This window comes from Ambystoma mexicanum, chromosome 6q (genome assembly GCF_040938575.1).
Source record: "Ambystoma mexicanum isolate Mex_15411 chromosome 6q, UKY_AmexF1_1, whole genome shotgun sequence".
NCBI lineage: Eukaryota > Metazoa > Chordata > Amphibia > Caudata > Ambystomatidae > Ambystoma > Ambystoma mexicanum.
Genome location: NC_090937.1, coordinates 1,646,101,486 through 1,646,126,107, shown reverse-complemented (window position 1 = coordinate 1,646,126,107; position 24,622 = coordinate 1,646,101,486). Strand labels below are relative to the sequence as shown.

Genomic DNA, 24,622 nt, shown 5'->3' with positions numbered 1-24,622 from the left:
CCATGCGTCGACATAGTTTGCGCTCAGAGAGGGCCACAGGCAACATCACCTTCCTGTATACAAAGGCAAACCACATGCTGTGCTGAATGCCACTCTGGAGTATTCCATACGCACAGGGCGACCAATGCCGCTCATGCTTGATCAACTCAGATCTCAACAGGCATCTGCGGTTTCTAGGAGAGGGGCTCACTACACAGAAGCATGCCCCCTGCATCTGCACACTGCATTATCGGGGTTCCCAGGGTACTTGCACAAGTGTCCACTGGAGAGCAGACAAAAAAAACAGGAAAAGATGGAGACGAGAGAGGCCCTTATACCAACTCCCAAACAGGGGGACACACAAAGGGATTTAAAAACATTTTTAAAAAGGCCAAACTTGCTCAGGTGTCTGCTAAATGAGGATGTGCCCCGTTAGTATAGACCTGTGATGAGGAAGAAACACAAAGGGGTAATGAGTCTGTGACCGTGTGCGTGGGAGAGAGTGTGCGACAGTGTCAGCCTGAGTGAATGTACCAGAGTGAGCATGCATCATCAATGCCAACCAAGGACGATAGTTATGATCAAGTCTCTTTCAAATCATAGGTAAGTGACAGGTTTGGGTCCCTTGCACCGTAGGTCTGATGTAAGCCTTTGCGTCATCCAGCACGATATCATGCAGTGCATTTCTTGAACAAATCAGATGCATTGGAAGCTGGTGTTCCCACTTTGTTCAAAATGGATTCTGCAATTCGCAGCGCTCAACATCATGAAATAAATCCTGCAATTACGATCACACAATGTATGCAAAACAGAGCCTACAATACCTTCACCCAACGTACACAATGGATCCTGCGATGCTTGGTCCTCAATACAAAATAGGTGCTACAATTCCCAGCGCTCGTCTTATACAAAAAGGATTCTACAATGTCTAGCGTTCAGTCTACATAAAAATGGAGGCTGCAATTGCCATGGTTAAATCTACATATAAGTGGATATGGAAGGAAAACTAAAATGGATTTCATTTATTGTAAAGCACTTTTCTCACTCACTTATGTGGTTCACAACACATAAAAGAATTTGAACGAATGACATAAATATAACTCACAATATTGACAGCTAGTTCAAGGAATCTGCACAGGGCGTGAACAGAAGCACCACAGATTTGTTGGTGCTTCTAAAGTGGTGTAAGAAACATTTTGGAATGAAAGAAATTCCCACTATCGAACCAGAGCCACTTCTTGAAATTAGATTTCAGAAGTGCCTTCTGGGAGACCCACCAGGTGTTTACTGCCAGGGAACGGATGCAGAAAGATTGCTCCAAGATAACCCCAAAGCAGACACACACAGTGTATGGATATGCTCCTGGTGACCTCCAGCACAGCATATTGGACGTCTTGGGGGTCTGGTCAAACAGAGAAAAAAGAAAGAGAAGAAGCGGAAGGACACAAAAAGAGGGAGGGGACAATATTTTAAAATGTGCTCTAACAGGGGAGATGGTTTCTGGTAAAGATAGTAAGCAGATGATTTCGACACCCAGCCCTGTGTCATGGTGCAAATTCCCCATGCACCAAATTCATCATGCTTGCGTGAGAAACTCAACGATCTCACGCTAACTCATACATACTATGGATACCATCAAAGCTGCGTGACTTTGAACATCGTTGTTTGGCCTGGAGACCAAGTAAAGAACAAGTGGCTATGACCTAACGTGACTTCATTGCACCTATGGTTGATGGCCACACACATCGTCCAGTGCTGGCAATATGGCTAGTGTACTGGCAGAGGTGGTGATTCAGGTCCTCCATGGTAAGGGGTATCGTAGACCTAAACATAGATTGGCATAGGCCTACAAACCTGTCCCACACAGCACTGTCATATTGAGACAGCTTGACATAAGCTTTGGGATGGTGCTAATCGGTGCACTCTTACATTTGTGCGCACCCCACAGTGTAAAATATCATACTTTGCCGTCATAAAGGCATTGTGCCATTACAACCATCATGAAGATGAGTCTAGTGGGCATTTAAAAGTGGTGTAGGAGGAGAAAACTGGGACAGCGGGGAAAAACAACCAGAGAATGTTTAAAGATCTTGACCATCCAACTGAAAAGAGACGGAGATCATTTTGCGAGGGACTTATTGTGGCAGTTGGGATTTGCATCAATACATGGGTATTTAATTCCTTGCGTTCCTGGAGAAGCCCAGTGTGCTGAGTAAGACCACGACTAGCCAGAAGCAGTAATGGTGGCCTTGTGGCTCTGGGCGCTTCCTCCATATGCCCACGTATGACGGGCATGTCCACCATTACATTGTCATCGCCATTTAATACAGGCAGGGTATTTTCATTATAACTTCTCATATTGATTTCTAAAGTACTAAGTGCTGGCTGTGGAAAGTCAGACAGGATTCTTCAAATAGTAGCCCAGATTGGCCATCCTCCTGGTGTGTGTAAGGAAATTGTAGTGTATCTGGAAAGGATTGGGTGGGAAAGGGCCAAAAACAACACACAAGGCAATGTGGGGAGTTAGAGGTCCACTCAGAGCTGTGGCTCTTCAGTTAGAGGGTATTTAACTAAACTCCATCCAATACTAAAGGCCATCAATCACCTGGGTCATAAATCTAAAAGCAATTAGTGGGTCACTGATACCAAGAAATAAAACACATTTCAGAATCTGAAACAGGACTAAATACATGGAGCATCACACACAGAATCACACAAATTGTAGAAATGAAGCACATCACAAGTTCATATAGACACTGTGGAAACAATACAACCTTCTGGACCCAAGTTCCTATTTCCAACCACAGTCCATAATTGTCTTCTGGCCATGCCGAGCGAGCCTTTCTCCTGGGCTCCAGAATAACACTCCCAGAGGAGCATAGGTCGATAGGCAATGTTGTCATGACCGCATGAGTCACTGGAAATAGACTGGAGCCCCTAGCGACATTTCGATTGAAGGTCAATATAAATATAGGACCATGCAAATAGTCCTGAGCTATTACAGGCCAGCGAGATGAGGCGCCGCAACGAGAATTCTGCTGTGAGGAGGGGGAGGCACCCACACAATGGTGAACATTTCCAAACTGCAAAGCTTTCTTAGGTGTGCTACTGCTGGAGGTCCGCTCTGCCTGTCCAGCATCATGCGGACTTGACGGTAAAACAAATGCATAACGAATGGTCCTCTCCTACACCACATAGCGGAATATCAATGTGGCATGAAACGTCACTTCACCATGGCAACCAATATACTTCGATGCACCTAGACCTGGATGTAGCGGATGATTTCACTGAGGTCGTAACCTGTCACAGCAAAGGCATTTCCCTCCGGGTCACAGAATCGAGCCCCGCTGATTTGGGCATCCGTTACGCACTCCGAATGACTGTGCTCAATCTGCAAAAAGAGGAAAAGAGAGGGTAAGATCACAGGTCAATACATGGGGCATGTTAGCTGAAGTGGATCCCTACACATGGCGGCCCAAACAAAGTATTCTATGCACAGAAATCAAATGAGAACATAGTGCAAGATCAAGTGTGAATATTTTTGAATATATATTTTGCCTTGTATGGTTTAGAAATATATGTGATAATTGTGGTAATAATGAATTTATATGTGTAATCTATGTAATGCAACTGAGTAGTGCCAAAGGGGTTTCTGTAAAACCAAAAGCACCAACATAACAAAAACATTAAATGTATTAAATAAATCTGGCCAATTGTACCAGCAGTTATACATGTGTTTGTGTACTCCATAGAAAGATTAAGTAAGATAATACTTACAAATAATGGGCCACATTTCAAACAAAGAGTGCATATTCTTTTTATTGGTCATAATTCTTCCCATAAAAAAATAATAATCGACTATTCAATCTCAGCAACAGCAGTGCTGTGGCTTTTTAAGCTCAAATATGGTACATCAATGTGCACCGGGCTCCATCTTGGGGAGGGCAAACTATGCCTAACTCACAGAACAGTAGATAACGCAACATGCTGTACATTGCTTCATGCTGCGCATGACAGTGTAGTATGCATCTAACTGCACCATACACCTCTGGGAAATGCAAAGTGGAAAGGTGCCGCCCCCATTTGCTGTTTATGTATCTGCGATGTTGAAATTGGATTTCATGTGTGGGAGGTGGGTGCCACGACGCAGCACATCATATTCTGGAAAAGGAACATCAAGTGTCAACCTGATGAATCCTTTCACTCACCTCAAGAGATCCTGCTAAGGAATAGCCTTCCCATTGTTGCCTAGAAGCTGTCCAGTTTAATGGAATGATGCAAGGATTTTTAGTCATTATATTAAAGGGCTCAGAATATGCAATGCCTTCTCACCCGATGGAGCCAGAAAATGGAAGACCATAGGAACGCAGAATTACTGATTACAATAAAATATCTGAAATTAACCATACAATAAAGGACACTTTCCAATAAAGGGATGCAAGATGCCATAGGCGCCGTGGCGGGATCACCTTCGAGAGAATAATGCACTTGATGGTCAACAGGTTCCGCATTAAGTGAGCAATTCCTTATGAGGCGGCCCATGCTTGATAGTCTCAAGTAGGATATCTGTGAAGTTTGTGTGAGATTACAGAAGCTGTCAGAGGTCTAAGAGGGTGGATACGGCTATACAAAATGTTTCTGTCCGAGAAGAACAAGTTACTTACCCCTGGTAACGTTCTTTCGACTGGATGTTACCTCCCACGTATTCCTCATCTTTAATATTCATACTGCGCCAGCTTTGCTGCTTCGGAGCACATTTTCCTCAGCAGGGGGCGCTGTACTCTATGTTGTGGCGTCGATGTCCCTCGAAAGCCTCCGTCAAGCGTCGACGTCAACGTCAGTACCAATAGCTTATGCAGTGCCGTTGCCTTCAGGTCTGTTTTTCCTGTTCCCCTTTATTGAGGAACTAACTGGGCGTATCCCAGACCGGAAACACAAAGTGTAATACACGTAAATGTACGGCGTGGTAGGCTGGTAAGGGCGATGAGGAATACTTTGGAGGAACATCCAGTCAAAAGAACATTATAAGGGGTAAGTAACTTGTTCTTCGAATGGATTGTGTACTCCCACGTATTCCTCATCTTTCATAGACTCCCAAAGCAGTGACAATTTGGAGGATGGAGTATCAATCAATTTAATCATGGATCGAATGGAAAACTGCCTTAGCAAAGAGTCCACCTTGATTGGCGGAGGAGTCCAAGCAGTAATGCTTGACAAATGTTTGAATGGACGACCAAGTAGCCACTGAACAGATGTCATTTATTGGGACGGATACACCCTTTGAGAGCCGCAGTGGTTGCCATGCCCCTTGTGGAATGAGCTTGAAGCCCTTCCAGCGGGTCCTTTCCCGCAAGTCTATAGCATTCTCCGATAGCCAGTGTAATCCACCTGGATATGGTTTGTTTAGTTACTGCCAGGCCCAATTTGGGGGCCAGCATACCCAATAAAAAGTTGATCATCATGGCAAAATATAGCCAGTCTTGCAATGTAAAAGCTTAGAGCCCTTTTGGGTCTAGCCTGTGTAGCCTCTCTTTCTCTTTGCCTGAATGAGGAGGAGGGTAGAAAGTTGGTAGCATCATCTTCTGCGACAGATGGAACTCAGAGACTACTTTTGTTAGGAATGATGGTTTTTCTCTGAGTAGAAAATTGTATGAGGAGGCTTGCATGAAAGAACCTGCAACACACTTCCCCTGCGGGCAGATACTAATGCAATAAGTAGGGTTGTTTCCAAAGTTAGGAGCCTTAATGGGCATGAATGTAAAGGCTTGAAGGGTATACATGTTAGAAATGTTGAAAACAAGGTTTAAATCGCAAGCAGGGACCTTGAATGGGACTGGGGGATACACATTAGTAAGCCCCTTCAGAAATTGAACAATTAAGGATATTTTAAAATAGGAAACCTCTTCAGAGGAGAGCTTAAAAATGGAAAGCGCTGCCAGCTATCCCTTTTATGGTCCCAATCTGGAGCCCTATGTTAGCCAAATGCAACAGAAAATAAAGCACTATGGGAGTGCCACATTGGCATTAGAATGGATCCACATTATTGTCCCTGCACCAGTTACTAAATGTATTCATTTATTCCAACAACACTGGTACAAGGATTTGGTTGCTGGCCTTCTGGCCGAAAGCAAAATCCCCATTACGCCATCTAGGAGGTCTCAATCCTTGTATCTAAGCCTCTCAGAAACCATGCATGAAGGCGGAGTGTCTTGACCTTTAGATGGAGAAACCCGGCCTTCCTCTTGCGAGAGAAGATCTTCTTTGTGAAAGACGTATTGGAGGTCAAATGGACATGTCCAGAGGATCCGGGTACCACGTCCTCCTGGCCCAATCCGGAGCAATTAGGATCATGTATTTCTCAAACTTTCTCAACCTCCTGATAACGTGAGGAATGACGGGGACTGGAAGAAACGCGTATAGGAATTGAAATTCCCAGTCCACCACGAACGCGTCCCTTGAGCAATACAGTTCGCACTTCCGGTTGGTTCCGGTCACAAACAGATCTACTTGAGTGGTTCCCCAAAGGGTGAAGATCTCCTGAAGGACTTCCTAAGCTAGTTACAATTCGTGTGAGACTGTGCTCTGCCTGCTCAGAGCGTCCACCGCCGTGTTCGGCTCCCCGGCTAGGTGAACTGCTGCAGAGAGATTCCTTCTTGTATTGCCCAGAATCAGAGCTGCATTGCGTCTCTGCACATTGATAATGACCCTACGCCACCTATCTTGTTGAGGTAGTATATGGCCACTGTGTTGTCTGTCATTATCTGGACATTCTTTCCCCGTATAGAGGGCAGGAAGGCCTGCAGCGCTAGTCTGATTGCCCTCAGCTCCAAAAGGTTTATGTGTAGCTTGGACTTCATTGGAGACCAACGACCGCTGATTGTCCGTTCATTGGTGTGGGCTCCCCACCCCGTGAGGGAGGCATCCGTCGCTAGCGTTATCTCCAGCCATAGTTGCTAAAAAGATTCTCCCTTGAGAATGTTGTCTTTGCAAGCCCACCATAGAAGGTCCTCAGCAACTCTGCTCGGAACTTGCAGTTGATTTGACATCTTCCCATAGAATTGGGACCATTGAGATCTGAGGGTCCATTGAAGGGATCTTATTCGCAGGATACCATGAGACCGAGCAACCTCAGAAAATCGAAGGCCGGCAGATGCTGGCCTTTCCAGAATTTTGTTACCATTTGCAGAATGTGTTGAGCTCTCACCTCGGGAGGCAAGGCTTTCCCCGAGGAGGTATTCAGGACTGCTCCAATGAATTGGGAGTCTTTGGAATGGTATCAAATGGGACTTCTAGTAATTGAGGGAGAAACCCAGCTTGGGGAAGGGGGTGGCAGGTGATACTAAGATGTTCCTGGGCTTGCTTGAGTGAACAAGCCCTCATCAGCCAATCGTCCAGGTAGGGGTAGACGTGAATCCCCCCTCTCCTGAGACTCAGGAGTCAGCCCGAAGGCAGAATTCAAAACGGATAGTGAGAACCGCCAACCGCGAATCTCAGGCACTTTCTGTGCTTTGGATGGATTGGCACATGAAAGTAAGCCTCCTGAAGGTCCAATGATACCAACCAGTCTTGGAGTTGGAGAGCCTGAAGGATCTGAGAAAGGGTGACCATCTTGAACGTGTCCTTCCTGAGGAACTTGTTCAAGTTTCTTAAGTCCAAGATGGGTCTCAATCCTCCGTCCTTCTTGGGAATGAGAAAATAAGGGGAATACCAACCCTTGTTCCTCTCCGCTACAGTTACATGCTCTATTGCACCTTTCTCTAGCAGGGTTAAAATGTCCTGCACAAGGAGCAGATCCGGAATTTTGACAGTTGGTTCCTGGTGGATGATCCTGAGGCATTTTTTGAAAAGGAAGGCAGTAACCTTGGGCGACTGTTTCCAGTGCCCAAGCATCTGAAATAATGTCCCGACATTCATTCAGATGCTGAGAAATTCTGCCTCCCACCGGGGTCTTGTGGGTCAAGGCCTCAGAGAGGCTTAGAGGTGGCTGCAGCAGTGGCTGAGGGTAAATTGCCGCCGCTGGGGCTGATTTAGCACCCCTTCCTCATCCACCACGAGGGAATCTTCTTTTTTTTTTCCCCTTGGACCGGCCTGAGGAATAGAAATGAAAAGAATGACCCCTCCAGGAAGATGAGCCAGAATAGGGCTGTTGAGGTTGTTGAATAGAGGCGCTAAGGGACTTAGCCGCCGCCTTGGGGGTCTGCAGCTTCTCCAGACTCTCATCAGCCTTGCTGCCAACAACTTCGAGCAGTTGCAGGGCATGTTGAGCAGTCTAGCCTGCACGTCCGGTGCAAACCCAGACTTCCTCAACCACGCAAATCTGCAAAGTACAATGCTTGCAGCAATGGATCAGCTGATGCCGTCGGCAGTATCCATCCTGACTGGAGACATTCCTCCATTGCCTCCTTTCCATCCTTTACTAGAGCCAGGAAGCTGTCTCTTTCTTCGCCTTCCGGGATGTGATCAGCCACTATGGCAACACAGTCCCACAAGGTATAAGAGAATCTTGACAAAGTACAGGCGACATTGGTAGACTTCAAGGCCAGTTGCCTGATGTGTAAACTTTGCGAGCCCAGGCATCTACCTTTTTGTCATCTCCATCCGGGGGGATTGAGGGATAAGCAGATTGCCTGGTTGATGTGGCAGCCTGAACTACCAAGCTCTCAGGTGTAGGGTGAAGTAGTCTGGGTCGCTGCTGGAGGGTCTATACTTCCTAGAGAGGTTTCTGTTCCCCGCAGGCCCAGATTCTGAAGCTTCCCAATGAGCAATAACCTTCCAATGAAGTGCTTTGTAGAAGGGAAAAATAAGGTCCTTCTGCAGTCCCTGGTCTAGGCCATCTGTCATGTCATCCTGCTCATACGCCGGGGAAGCTCTGCTCCAACCCATATATTCTGTATCCCTATTCATGAGATTTCTATAAGTAGAATCACCATGTTCATAGGGGTCAGGCTGCCAAACTCCGGTTCTGGCGAAGTGTCAAGACCACTAGCAGACTGGAGGGAGTCACAAAGGTCTTTCATTCTTGATTCCTAATCAATGAGCTCATAAGGCACATTTTGAGCGCCAAACTTCAGCCCAAATTGAGAAATCTCATCAGAGGCCAGTTCCTGCTTATATATGGAGGACAGACTTAAAAAAAGTATTTTTTTGGAATTGTCTTGTAAATCTTCTCCTGAATTGGCACAGGCTTTGATGAGATCGAAGTTTCCATTGACGGCATCGAAGACGGCTTCGAAAAAAGGGCCGATTTGATGTCGAAACGTTTGACATCGATGGCGTCAACAAACTCCTTGAGTTCCTTGACGATTTGTGCTTCTTCGACGGTATCGAAGACTCACTCAGTTCGAGTCGATACCTTTGATGCCTTCTCATAGGGTCGAGTACTCTCTTGATGTATAGCTGGCTTCATGCTCGGCCCGATGAAGTAGCCTTCGATTTCCCTGAGTCGTCCGAAGGAGCGACCTGGGCATGGATCTTGCCCGATTCCTTTGAGGGGGTGGAGGCCACTTTCTCAAAAATCTGCATCATTTCAGCTCTAAAGGTATCCCATTTACGTGGGGAATCTGACTTTGTCAGACACTTGATTACTTCAGTTAGGGAATCAGATGATGAAGAGGGAGATCTATGGTGTCTCTTCTTCAATGAAGAAGACACAGACTGCCTCGACCGGGTCCTCTTCGATCTTTTATGCTGGGTAGAGTCTCTTGACTTCCCGGACTTCTTTTCCTTCTTCAAAGTAGACTTCGAAGCCACCATCCCCACCGCCAGTTTACCTCTGCGTTCCCGGAGAGCTTTTTCTGTCATGGAATGACAGGATCCGCAGTTATCAGTATGGTGCCCGGAGCCCAGACACCACAGGCAGATGTGGTGAGGATCCATTATAGACATCTTCAACCTGCAGTCGTAGCATTTCTTAAACCGTGACTTTGGGGTTGAAGGGGTAGATGATGAAGACATTTTTCACAGAAAATTGAAGCACTCCTTTAGTACTCGTAGCAAAAGCTTGTCAACGCTCGATGGGGGACGTCGAGGGACATCAACGCCACGACTTTGAGTACAGCGGCCCCCTGCCGAGAATTTATTTTTCCAAAGCAGCAAAGCTGGCGAGATATGAATATCAACTATGAGGAATACGTGGGAGGACACAATCCATTCAAATGTTTATTTTAGGTGATAGCTTTATACACGGCAACACATTTAGCCTGGTAGGAGAAGAGGTTTGGCTAAGCCTTCATTGGTAATGTGGGTTTCTGCACTGATAAAACATATCCATGGTCTTGTGAAATTGGGAGTGGTGAAAAAACAAAAGGAAAATACCATCGACCACTGGATCCCTGAAATATTAGCTAGGCTTGGAAAGAGATCACAGTGTCTCCATCCTAGCTGGTGTGCTGTAGGAAGGGTGAGAAGGAAGACTGCTGTGAAAATTAGCTCCTACTTTGGGGGCCTTTGGCCCATGTGCCTAGGTCTCTATCAGGGACAAGCAATGCAGTCATGCAGATGCTCTTGGGAAGATGACCGCAAAGCACAAAGTTTCCCAGAATGGGTTTTGCTTTTCAAACATATTCCCCCCCACTCTCAAACAGTTGCACTGAGTCACCTTAATTCAGGATCTGGTTGAAGATCACCTGTCGAGCTCATATAGCTGGCCACACCGGATTTAGAAGAGAAACATTAGATCTTGGGAGGCTTGTGTGATCTCATGTACTAAGATTAAATTTACTTAGAGGTCTTTCATTTTCAGCATACCTCTACTCTGAAAGAGTTGCAGAGAGGGTGGGGCGGCCATCTTGTTGCAACTACCAGTTGTACTTCACCAAAGTACCCATCTCCTCTACTGAAAACCTGACTGTCGCTTTAGTTTTCAGCTTCTTTTGGCCTGATTGACCTGTTGGCTAAATAGACCTGGGATATCAAATCATTTCCAGAGCCCAGGCTCAGGGTGGGCCAAGGAAAAACTGAACCTGAAATATCACCCTTCACCATCACCACAGGAATAAACCAAAGGCTGCCAGGCCCCTCTAGCCTGGTAAACATCCTAAGACCAGGAAGCTTTCCAGTATTTCCTGCCAATTAACACGGCTCGCCACACACCCCGGAGTGCAATCCATGCAGTAACCCCCACCCTCTCTGGGCAGGCCTTTGTGGGAGTCACTCGAGAAGGATACCAACACCTCTAGATACATATACCCCTGGTGCCCGCACCAGAACCCACCTAGAAACATACAGTACCCGCAGCAGGAAACAGATTCCTCCGATTTCCACTCATCAGCACTTCAGGATTCACATCTTGCCTGCACTTCTGCACCCACTGACCTTTCCCTTCCGCCCAGAACCAGGCGGCGACAGGCAGCAATATTGGCAGAAGCAGGCTATATAAAGAACACTTAACCTGATATAACTGTGTATGTCGACATTTTGTACAGGGTTGCGTTGTATATAGTTATGTTAGTTATGTCGGCGTAATTCTTCTTGCAAACTTTAAATAAACTGCTACAGTTATAGTAAGATGAGGAAGACAGATAACAAATGGCCTACAAATTAACTAAAATAAAATAATTATTTATTGTGCATTGTTTCTTCATAGCAACAACATTTCAATCTTATCAGGAGAAAGAAAGAAAACACGTATTAGTAAAAATACATATAACTTAACCGTACTTAAGAACTATTTATTTAACTAACCTCTATACATCACCGTTTACCCCTAACACTGATCTTAATAAATAATTCTAACAAATAAATAATCACTACACTTCACATTCATACATACAATTCTTCCCCCAATGTGGAAACATTTCTTTGATAACGGAAATTAAAGCAATGGCCTACCATGCAGTAATCTTTCCCAAAAGAGGCTGGTGGCTATGAAGTTAACATTGTATGGAAATTGTTCAAAATATATTAATATAGTGTAATCATGGGGACTGTAGCTTTATAGAAATTGATCAACTGTTTCACAGAAAAATTTACACATTTCTGATCAAGAATTGTAATTTCAGCAATGAATGGGCCTATTAGTGTACTTGTAGTTTATTAGTAACCAAAAAACCCTAGATAGGTTTTTTGAGTCTTCTTTAATACAACCTTTAATAGAACACTTGAATCATTTATATTTATCACTTTTAATTTTTATGATTTTTGTCTGAATAGGATTTACTTAGATATTTAAATGTGGGATATGGCGGATTTTGTCTAAGCTCCTTTGTAGACCAATTGGTGTTGAGTCTATTAAGACAATGGGGCTCATTACACGGTAGGCGGTAAACCATGGCGCTATTAGCGCCATGGTTCATGTCGGTAATGTACCGGTACCGCCTTGGAGGAAAGGGGAATTACCGCCCCATTCCAAGGTTGGGAAGGCGGTAATTCCTCCTTCCTCCATTGCCCTTCCCCATTCCCATTTTGCCCCATAGGGCATAATGGGAATGGGGAAGGCGCTAATTACGGTACCGCAAATTGCGGTACCGTAATTAGCACCCTGGTCCCTTTGCGGGTTGGATTTTTAACGCCTGCAAAAAGCAGGCGTTAAATTCCCCAACCCGCAAAGGGACCTCGTAGTAAGGCGGTAAGGATTTACCGGTACCGGTAAAATACCGGTACCGGTAAACCCTTACCGCCTACCGTGTAATGAGGCCCAATATCTTGCGCATGTGCCATCTAGCCTATATCTAAATGAAATAATCTTGAGCGATTCTATATCTTCATTCGATTTAATAATTCCAACTGCGACCCTATACGGTTAAATCTGTCGCTGGAGCTTTATAAATACAAAAACTAAAAATAAAAATAATTTAGGTGGGAAAAATCTTAGTCCCCATTATTTTGACCTGGATGGCTGCAATTAATACATTAAACAGACATGGTGCCAGTAGGCAGCCCTGTCTGAGCCCAGTTTAAGTCTGTATTTCCTTGGACAGGAACATGATGCTGAACCTCACAGTCCCTCTGGGACACCACCATGGGACCAGGTTTGCCCACAGCAGATTTCTTTGTCAAATGCCACTGTTCAGTCTAAGCAAGCAGACTACTGTGAGAGGCTGCCCTCATTAAGTTCTTGCATTTTACAAAAGTAAAAAATAATAACCCATTTATCGAGATAACCATATTTTCCTAAAGCCTATCTGAAAAACATCAAGGATCTCTGTTGCGTTGGTCCATGACAGCCAATCCTACAAAACTAAGGAAGCAAAAATCACTACAAAATCTAGGATGATTGGAGGCTAAGGGGTCTCAGGAAGGCACTCCAGCCATTGGTCTGTGGTAACAATACCCGAATCGTCTGGTCACTCAGAACCAGCTCATACTGGGGTATTAGTAGACGCAACCGAAATAGAACTGGGAAGGGCAGTCTCCGAGTCATGCCTCCTCTTCTTGCATATGCTGTGCAAGTGCAAATCTTTAACAAAGAAGAAAGAGGTGCTATATGGCCACACCCTAGCGATTTTTAAGACTCTTGAGTCGTTGGTACTGTATCACCAGGTTTATAGAGGTAGAGATGCTCTTCCTCGAAAGTATGGACCAGCGGTAATACCCCTGGTGTTCAGTGGATGCAGTCAGGGCTGCAAGATCGGAGTCGAGTAGAGCAGAGGTCTTTAGGGCACTATTCAGTTTTTATATACCGGGAAGAATGTTAGGGAGAATTCTCCAGAATGGCTCATTTCCCTTACCTACTGAGTCCCTCAGCAGCTTTGCTGGATTTCTAGGATTAGTTTTTTTCACCTGGTAAGAGTGTGAGCCCTTTTTCCCACTCTTACATGTGTTTTTCTTTGTGTTTAATATGTTTGTGTTTATAGACTGTGGAGCCTCACCTACTCCATAGGCATCATCTTTTTACTGTGTGTCACACAGCACCTTTAGTGTAGTGACCCAGGGGTGTCTTTTTCAGACTTCTCACTTTAAACTCCATTTTCTGGGACTGACTACTGTCTCCCAGAACATGTAAAGGTGCCATTGACTTTATTAGTCTTTTTTTAATTCACAGACCCAGTACAAACTATCTTACATAGAGTACTGGAAAGGGTTAATAGTTATCCCTTTTTGTCTGTCTCTCATGGAACATTATTTCGTTCCCCTTTCTTTAAGATTTGGCTGGTGGCAGTGGTATCCATCATATTTTTCCTACCGCAGTCTATGAAAATAGCCTTGGTACTGTTTTAGGCTATGTTAGTAGCCTCGAACTTTAATCCGATGGACCCCATTTACTTTTATTTGGTTCCGGCTGGGTTTATTCACCATTTCTTTTTGTAAAGATCTTTCTCGTGCTTTACTCTGCGTGCCAAACCAGGTTTGGTTCCTTTGTTCGCCGTCCTTTAGCGGGCTTCTGCACCAAAGCCCTCCTTAGGCGCCTGAGAGTCTAGGTAGACAGGATGTGAGGGCGGGGTTTTAGGCCCCCTGCACAGGGTCTCCTTGGAGACCCAAGTCGCACTCTTGTTTAATTGGCTAGGTGACTGTCCTGCCAGGACAGCCACCCTGCTGTGTGATTGACAGCCAGACTGTGTGAATGGGGGAAAACTGCATAAAAAGCAGGTCTCTGGGACTTGGAAGGCAGAGTCGCCACTGGATCGAGAGAACCGGTGAGAAGCTGAAGGAAGACTCCTGCAACTACTGAACCTCCCGGTGAAGCTCTGCTGCGGGTCCGAATCTCCTAAACTTTGATGACAGAGAAGATCTGCAAGGAATCTTCTTCCCTTGAGCTGGTGGGACCAACCAGTTCGCCAAACACCAAGCAAGGCCTCCCTCCCCTGGTCGAATTTTCTGTGCACGGCTGCAGTGAACCGGACCCTGTTTGGTTTTTAAGGAGCGCACCTTTTATTTGTTGCTTTGCTCTGCTGCTGGTTTCTTCCCTGGGCAGTGCAGGACCCTCCAGTCTTCCTCCTTCGTGTCAGTCTGACAATCGCTTCAGGAACCGTAAGCCTGCAGGACCTGCCAGGAACTTCTGCCTCAGCTACAGCATTCTTCTTCTTCGAAGGTACTTTTCAAACCCGGTTGTTCGTTCCAGCCGACCGCAGTGAAAGTGTTTGAAATATTTCACCAATCCGAGGGCTTGTCCTTCTCTACTCTTCTAAGTAACTTTTCTTCCGACCAACTTCGTTTCGAACTCTTGGCAAAGACTTAACCACAAACTACTCTGAACTGTGTGATCCTCTGCAAAGACTCTGAACCATTAACATTGGCCCAGGCCTTATGATTTGAATCCTCACTGTAGTAAGCCTTTTCTAGATTGCCCTGACTACTTACTTGTTGGTGCTGCTTAATTTTGTATAACCTTGACTTTCCCTCCCTTTTTAAATTGCTGGAGTGCAATTTTGCTCACACTTCATTTTGAGCTTAACTTGTCCAGAATTGATTGGGTGTTGTGTAGTATATGAAGATTGTGATTTTTCTGCTGCTTTACTTCGTGAACTGTTTTACAAATTAATGTGTAAATAAATGTATATTATTTTACTCAGAAACCTTGAGTCAGTGTTTGTTTGAAACATAGCAATTGCTGTCCTTTGTGTAACTTCTGATACTGCTCACTTTACTCTTGAGATAAGTCTGGCTGCTCAGCCATCGCCACCACTTTACTGTGTAGTACAGGCTTGTACCAAAGGTGAAATTGTACTTGCACTTGCAGTCGTAATTGTGTGTAGTGTTCGCAAAGGGTACTGCGTATGATCCTGCCTAACACTGGTGTACACTGGTGTACAGTGGGGAGGATAACGTTTAGAGTGCTGCTATTACCTTGGATCAACTAACCCAAAGGGTACTGCATATGATTCTGCCTAACAAAGAACAATTCTCTTTTGATCACAAAATAACATACAATAGATATCAGATTTGACGGGAAGCAGGGAGCTTCTTACAATGGGGCGAGTTCGAGTGACATTCAGACCAGGTTGTGGAGGGGAGTAAATGGAACAGTCACTGGGGAGAAAACATTAGTGGGCATACATAGATTAAGGACAATCAGCATTAGACATTTTTAAAAGTGCAGGTAAACAGTATGGCCAGCTGTGTTAGGGATGTGACCATGATGGATGAAGTGCAAGAGTGGAGGCAGAGAAAGTAAGGGACAGAGGCAGATTAGAGGCGAGGGAAAAACGCTAGCTTGAAGGCAGATGAGTGGTAGGTTAAAAGATCATTCGGAGGCGAGGAGGTAGGATTTTAGTTTGGTTTTTTAACACATTGGTGTGGACCATTTGTTAAATGTCCTGGGGACGAGAATTCCACACAAGTGTGGCAAGAATAGAGAAAGAGCGGAAGTGAGCGGAAGTACAGGGAGGGTGGGGAGCCTGAGGACAGTAGGAGGAAGTAGGTATGCAGTAAGAGAGTACTAAGCGAGTCCTGCTAGCAAAGTTAATGATCTTGTCGAGAGGACAGAAAGCATAGATGGGGAGGTAGAGGATGCTGGCACTAGGCCAGCTTAGAGAAGACAGGGGTGGTTAAGAGATGCCTGGCGGTGTTGATAGGAAGGAGGTCCCTGATTTTTCCTAATACTCTGGAGGTTGCGGCGAGCTGCTGTTTCAGTTTTGGAGATGAAGCAGTGAAGGTGTGAGAAGGGTCATAAATGACAGAGAGACTTCTTGCTGAAGAGGAGTAGGGGAGAGTGTCAGGTGGGGACTGGTAAGACGGAAGAAGAGATGAGGAATATCTCTATTTCTATAGAGTAACATCAGAGAGTGCGAAGCCATACAATATGTAATGGCCGAGAGACAGCTGGAAATAGTCCGAATATTTTGATGGCGAGATCAGAAGCGAGTTTGGGAAAATAGAGAAAAAAGAGGATTTGGGTGCCACCTGCAAAGAGTTGGTACGAGAACCCAGAACTGCTTGTAGTGGTCTCGAAGGTTGTGGATGTCTACGAAATTTGTAAGACGGTTGAACACAACACTTTCAAGCACTTTAGAGTAATGCGGAAGGAAAGACACAGGGTGAAAGTTAGCGGTAGGTTTAGGTCAGCCCCTTGCTTTTTTAGAAGAGGGATAACTGTGGCTGTTTTGAAAAACGAGGGAAAGCAAGCAGAGTCGAAGGAACGGTTGAAGAGTTCAGCAAGGTGAGAGGCCACTAAAGGGGCAATAGGCTTGACTAGCTGAGGAGCAAGAGGGTCTCATGGGGCACAGGAAGGTTTGGGCTTCACCAGTAGAGATAGGACTTCTTCAGTATTAGTGTGACTAAAGTGGGAGAAGGAGGTCTTCTTGATGGTAGAGTAGGCGGAGTGCAGAATGTTGAAGGAGGGAGTGTGAGGAAGATCAGGACAGACCCTCTCATTTGGGAACTGTTTGCAGTATGCAACTAGGTTATCAGCTGTGATATTCATAGAATTAGGAAGAGTGTGAAGTGAATTTAGAGTGTCCTGCAGCTGTTGTGGATTATTGGAGTGCGAGTCAAAGAGCGTGAGGCAGAGTCCCAGGCCCCCTTTACTGTGCTGCTGTGCATCGTCAAATGTTTACATGTTAATCCTTAGTTCATTTAGAATTTCTTGCATTCTCTGGGTCTCCCCAACCCCAGCCTCAACTACCGTAGTACCTGCAGGGTACCGGTTGTGTTTGTATCTCCCATGGCCTTCTGTGGCTTTTCCGGCTACCCAGAGCCTTCTCTGGTGTGTCTCAAGCCTCTCCAGCAGCAGGGGGGGTGTCCATGTGTTCTGACAATACTCGCTCCCAGTGAGCGTACTTCCTCCTTTGCGGGAAGCCTCGTGCTTCGCGGGATCATTGAGGATGCTCTGCTTTCCCGACTCCTGCTTTTCTGCTCTGACCTCCTTCGCACAGCCTGCCTAGCTCCCAGTCTGTGCCAAGAGTAAGACAACGCCATTGTTCCATTCCCTCTCCCGTTTAGAACGACAGCTAGCCATTCAGCAGATTTGAACGTCTAGAATGTGTGTCTTGGTTCTCAGCATTGATCTTCATTGCTCTGGTCTTCTTTCTCATCCCAGTGCCACAATTGGATACCGTATAGGTGTTTTCCTTGCCAGTGGTCTCCACCTGAGATGTATAACAAAAATACTTTGGGGCCCCTGGTGAGGGTGCAAGAGAAGGTTTTTTAGGGAAGGTGGGAGGGTCAAAGGGATACCACGTTCTCCTGAAGTGTTCACTACTCTCAATGGTGTCATCCCTCCCCATGAGATCCTCCCGCTGAGTACCACCACCAGGGAGACTATCGGGTAGCGGCCTCACCTCCCTGGCCTCATGCAAAGGGGCTCCCTATCTAAAGCAGTGACAATACCTCCGGGTTCATCACAATAGGTTATGAATAGAGTGGAGAGTGTGGTCACTGAGAAAAGACTGAATTTCTCAGATTTCTGAGAAGAGAGGTTAAAGTCACCATGAGGTGATGTTTAGTGGAAATGATGTGATGGCAGAGCAATAATAGAGATGATGATTTCGAAAGCGGTAGGAGAGGACGTGGCATTGGAGATTTGTGAGGCGTTGAGGCAGGAAGAGAGTAGATGTCCGATGCCTCTGCCAGTCAGATAAGGATTGAAGCTAGTTTGTAGTGGTGTAGGGCCGCCAGGGTGGCAGACATAGCAAGAGGGTCTAGGGGAGATCTGGCCTGAAAGCAGTCAGTGATAAGGGATGTTTTGTTGCATGCAGACTGAGCATTTCAGAGTGCGCTTTTCAGTTGATGCTTTAGGGAAGAGTATAGAAGTTGAGTCTCAGAGGTAGAGAGGCGAGGTGGATAGGTGTTAGGGTAGGTATGGTTAGCTCGTTGGCTTTGTTTGTTGGAAGTAGTTGAAAGAGATGGAGTAGTGGGAGTTTTGAGATGTGTGCTTTCTGATGGGGATAGAAAAAGGAGTTGTAGTGTGATTGGAGAAAACGTAGGGAGAGGCGAGTAGAGGGAGCAGCAGGAGTGAATGCATTATAGGCGAGTACTGCAGTGTAGAGGCTCGGGAAAGTAACTAGCCAGCTAGGGGTACTCCCTGGTGCAGCAGGTAGGAGGGCAAAAGCAAAGGCAAAGAGGCTGGTCAACAGCTGGCCTTCGCACATTACTGTCCCACCCTTTAATGGGACACCCCGGGCTGAACGCCCCGAGAATGTTCCGATGTGATGTCACACATCTTGTCATCTGATCACCTAGTCAATCAGTGGTCGGTCTCTCTGATTTAGTACAACAGTACAGCAATGACCTTCTGTTGGAGGAAAAGGGGGTCCCACAGTAAAGAACTGGGGTGGCCACAATGTGACATGGTAGGCCTAAAGAATTCCTGTGTGCCACAAGAACAAGAGTTTGACCAAAAGGAATTAATTCTTCCCGATTCAGACACACAGAAGAGCAGGAACACAGGCATCAGATGCTGAAACAATATGCAAATTGTCTTTATTTAGCTTTGCTCACTCCTAACTCAGTGACTAAAGTACCTCTGCATTCAACTCTGCCCCGGTCCTCTTCCAACTGCTCTCCAATTGAAACCACTCCAAAATCTTGCCCCAACATTATACATTCTAAAACTGAAGGACAGAGCCTACTAGAATTTAGTGATAACGACCCCGAGTGTAGGACCAGGTGATGTAACCATATAGCAGGCTGCCCTTTAACAAAACCACCTGTTCCTCAACGGCCCTTCGAAAGTCCATGAACTGCGGATGTGGCTTTGTGTCTGATCTCTTCCTTCATTCTGCATATTCTGAAGATGGCTCCAGACAGACCCAAGTGTGATTCCCGCACAGAAGGCAAACAATTGGACCGGGTGGAGGGTGTCTAGACAAGTGACACAGGCACTGCCTGGGTCAGTAGCCGAGAAGTGTGGAGTGCACTGGACTCACATTAAAAAAAAAAAATGACACGCAGCATGCGAACCATGGTGGTAAAAGAGGTATTGTATGAATATTTTTACATTGGTAAAAACATTTTTTTTTACATTTTTTAAAAAAATCACATTTATTTTTTATTACAGAAAAAAAAGTAATTCTGAGCCCATTGAAGAAACCAGATCCCCTTTGCTAAAAAATAAATACAAAAGGTATACTGTAGAAAAAAACTACATGCCAAAAAAGGAGACATGAGTTGAAGTTCTACTCTGAAAGCCCAATGGTCCGCGTTTCATAAAGTAGCAAGTACAGGGAGTGTTGCGTATCCCAAATTCTTTTCCTGCTTGATGCATCATCTTTCAAGTGGTTTTTTGCCCTGGAGCACTGTGGGGGCAGACTTTACAACAAGATGGGAAATAGATGAGAGTGCCAATGAACCAAAGAGTACTTCCAATTCAGAGTGTGGAAGAAGCGATCTGACCTACTCTGCCTACCGTACGGCATGGCCTCTGGCAGTGAAAAAAGCAAGTTATTTACCGCTTATGGATTTTTTTTGCCTTGCGCTGGCATACATAGAGCAGGCCCACCAAATACACTGAAATTAACTGGGTCGATAGGAACTCCGGGTATTTGGAATTAAAGACATAATGGTATCCAATGATATAACTGAATAGGTAATAACGAATAACAATGGGAACGAATAATTTTTACTGAAGAAATATCTAATTTAAAATATATATATATATATATATATGGGCGGTGTAGCGGGTTAAAACAGGGGGTAGGGTTTTCTGGTGGAGTTATAAATAAAGGGAAACGGAGCAATTGGGGGGGGGGGATCTCCCCCTGCAAAAAAAAAGATGGTATTATTTCAGTAAAAACGTTTCATTAAAAATGTTCGTTATTTCTTAATTCGTTAATAGCACATGGAACCAACATTATCCCCTTTGGAAAAAAGGCAACTTGGCGGAACACCACATGCCTTTTATCTTTTGCAGTGGATGGGATTAGAAGGAAAACTCTACATAGAAAGTTGTTCCATATTTTGTGTTAATTTGTAGTGGTACCATTACTCGTCTTTATTACCCTCCAAAGGACCAGAAGGCTAGGTCCTCTCTGCTGGGATTCAAGTCTCTGACATGCACTGAGGTCTTCAGTCAGTGCGTAACAAGCAGAGCTGTCTCACTGAACGAGAGGTGGTTACCAAAGACAGTGTCTTCACTTCTCACAACATGCCCCCCACAGCTCCACAATGTGACGGGAGAAACAGAGGCTCAATGGTCGGCAGGATAGCAACCGGCGAGGCCAGACACACAACTGAGTCGCCTCATGGTAGAGTGGCAATCCAGAAACAGAAGGGAAAAAAACAAGAACATAATCATAAGCGCATGTGAAACGGTAAATCTAGGTCAGAAAATGAAAAGGGAGTTATAGATTGCATGAATTTGTATGTATTATGGGTCTAAAGTAATTCTACTAAGGCATTTTAGCATTAATGCCTGAAGGTCTGAATGTGTCTCCTCTGGAGAACAGGAGAAGGCTTAATGAAGGAAGGCTGTAAATGTAGGCCTTTCGGGAATAAAGAGGCAAGCGCGAACTGAACACCAGACCATGATTTGCTAGGTCCCTTCCTCAATATTCTCCCTGGTAGGAAGGACCTCTGCAGCAGGTCCCTCCCACCTCATCCTCAGCAGATGCTACAACTTCAGGGAGTGATTGCAGATGTGTGGTGCGGCGAGACCGACTGTCATTTACAAGAGATCTCACTTCAGCATGGAACAATTGAAGGGTGATGACAATTCCTAGAGTAGCCAAACCTAGGCACCGTCCATCCAGCAGAGGAGCTATAATATGCCGAAGACTGCTTTCTTGGAGCTCTAACACAGGTTCGGCATTCGACATCTGATCCATAGGGAGTAAAGCATAAGGACTCCAGATGCGGCAAGGGACAGCTGCGAGAACTTTGGGAGGAGCCAGGAATGAGGTGAGGAGTTGAAGGCAGCCAGATTTCTTCAGGGGTGTGCCACCTACTCTTAGCCCAAATCAAGTTTACCAAGTCAGGGCTGGAATGAGGGGAGGAGTCACTGGCGACCAGGCTTTTTCAGGGGCAGTGAAACGACCCTTAGCCCCAGTCAGTGTTAGGATAGATGAACAAGTTACTCTCTTACCTGGTAACGTTCTTTCGATGGGATGGTCCGACGACGTATTCCATATCTATGACAGTAATCACCACAGCTGTGCTGCTTCGGAAAATCTTTCAGCGTCTGCGTCCTGAGTCGATGACGTTGATATGCTGTCCTCGAGGGCCTCCGTCGAGCCAACGTCACTGGATGTTATAAGTAGGACGCACGACACCCGTAGCCTCAGTTGTCGTTTTTTCCCAGAACGTGTGGCACCAATCTTCTGCCAGTATGACCACAGAAACCTTTGCGGAAACGTAAGCTGCAATCGCATAAGAAATTCTGTTACGGGGTAGGCAGAGCGGGAGCGATATGGAATACATCGTCGGACCATCCCATCGAAAGAACGTTACCAAGTAAGAGAGTAACTTGTTCTTCGAGGGGATTGGGTCCTCTGACGTATTCCATATCTATGACAGACTCCCAAAGCAGTACCAACGTATGGAGGAGGGAAAAAGAATTTCGAATATAGCAATTTAGAATGCCCAATAAAATTGCAGAGTAAAGGACCGCCTTGCCAAAGGCCAGATCCTGCTCATGGATAGAATCTAGGGAGTAGTGTCGTACAAAAGTATGGACCGAAGCCCAAGTGGCTGCTTCACAGATGTTACAAATAGTAACACCCCTCGGCAGGACAGTAGAGGCAGCCATACCCCTAGTAGAATGGGCCCGTAAGCCTACCGGATGGTCCTTAACCGCCAAGCGGTAACATTCAGAAATTGCCAAGATAATCCATCTAGACAAAGTCTGCTTAGTAACAGCTTGTCCCAAACGCCTTCCAGCGTAACCTATAAAGAGCTGATCATCCACTCTGACCCGGGACATGCGTGAAATGTAGAAACTTAAAGCTCTCCTAGGATCCAACCTATGGAGCCTCTCCTCTTCCTTACCAGGATGCGGAGAAGGATAAAACGCTGGAAGACTGTCAACTCGTTGGCATGAGCTCCTCATCCTGTGAGGGATGCGTCCGTCACAATCGTCACCTCCAGCCAAGGTAGCCATAACGGAGCCCCCCTCATTAGATTGCCTTCGTCGGCCCACCACATAAGGTCCTGGGCGACTGAGGGCGGCATCTGCATGGGGTCCGACATCCTGCCGGAGGACTGTGACCACTGCATCTTGAGAGCCCATTGCAGAGATCTCATCCGCAACCTGGCCTCTGGCACCAGAAGAATGCAGGATGCCATGAGGCCGAGCAACCTTAAGAACTCAAATGCCGGGAGACTCTGGGCCTGTTGAAACTTGTGTACCATCTGCTGAATGAGATGAGCATTCACCTGGGGAGGGAAACACTGGCCCAGGGATGTGTTGAGCACTGCTCCGATCTACCGGAGCCGCTGAGTTGGCGTCAAGTGGGACTTCTTTAAATTGAGGGAGCAGCCTAGCTTGGGAAGGGAGTGGCAGGTGATTGACAGATGATCCAGGACTTGCTCAGGAGAGCGCGTCCTGATCAACCAATCGTCCAGGTGGGGGTAGACGTGAAACCCCCCTTTCCTAGATACGCTGCCACCACCACCATGAGCTTGGTGAAAACCCTCGGGGCGGAGGTCAATCCGAACGGCAGGACCCGAAACTGAAAGTGTGAGTCGCCAACCGCGAACCTCAGGTACTTCTTTTGCTTGGGATGGATCGGCACATGAAAGTAAGCGTCCTTCAGGTCGAGAGACACCACCCAGTCCTAAAGTTGAAGGGCATGGAGGACTTGAGAAAGAGTAACCATCTTGAACTTGTCCTTCCTGAGGAGCTTGTTCAAACCGCGCAAGTCCATGATGGGTCTCAATCCTCCATCTTTCTTCGAAATCAAAAAATAAGGGGAATACCATCCCTTGTTCCTCTCTGCTACAGGCTCCAGTTCTATGGCGCCTTTCTCCAGCAGGGCTTGTATTTCCTGCGCAAGGAGCGGATCCGGACTCTTCAAAGAGAGAATCCCTGGTGGATTGTCGTGAGGCCTCTGCCGGAAAGGAAGACAGTAGCCGTGGGCTATGATCTCCAGAACCCACATATGTGAAGTAATGGCACGCCATTCTACCAGATGCTGCGCCAGCCTTCCCCCAATCCGGCGAACCATGGGACATGGCCTCATGGCTGAGCTGAAACGGCTGCGGCATTGCCTGAGGGTAAAGAGGCAACTGCCCGAGTGGCTTTGGCACCTCAAGTACCTTGTTTTCCACCTCTGGTACCCCTATGTTGGCCCCTTTGACTTGCAGCTCCTCTCGATCTACTAAAGGATGAGTAATATCAAGGAACCTCCCTCCATTGCTGTCCCCTAGTACGAAAAGGCAGAGGTTGGCAAACTGCAGCGCTCAACGACTTTGCTGCAGCTTTGGAGGTCTGCAACCTCTCAAGGCTCTCATCAGCCTTGCTGCCATAAAGATGTTCACCATCAAAGGCATGTTGAGGAGCCGGGCTTGCACATCAGGAGCAAACCCCGACTTCCGCAACCACGCAAACCTGCGTATTACAGTGCTCGCCGCCATGGACCGGCTGACACAATCTGCCATGTCCAGACCCGACTGAACGGACTCTCACATGGCATCCTTGCCATCCTGCACCATAGTAAGAAAACCATCCCGTTCCTCCCCTTCGGGAATATGATCAGCCGCCAATGAAATACAGTTCCACAGAGTGTGCGTGAAACGTGACAAGGCGCACACGGAGTTGGCTGCCTGTAAAGCCATACCCCCTGAAGAAACCACTTTCTTCGCCCAGCCATCAAAACTATTGTCGTCCCTATCA

General features: G+C 46.2%; 1 protein-coding gene across 5 annotated transcripts in view; it reads right to left on the bottom strand.

Annotated features, from left to right (window-relative positions):
* Positions 1-986: 986 nt before the first annotated feature.
* Positions 987-24,622, bottom strand: part of WDR54 (WD repeat domain 54) — a 266,084-nt gene continuing 242,448 nt past the window's right edge. For all 5 annotated transcript variants that reach the window (XM_069632450.1, XM_069632451.1, XM_069632452.1 and 2 more), the window contains exon 10: positions 987-3,370. In XM_069632450.1, the coding sequence (XP_069488551.1) occupies positions 3,239-3,370 (132 nt within the window). In that variant the 3' untranslated portion in view covers positions 987-3,238. The remainder of the gene's footprint in view (positions 3,371-24,622) is intronic.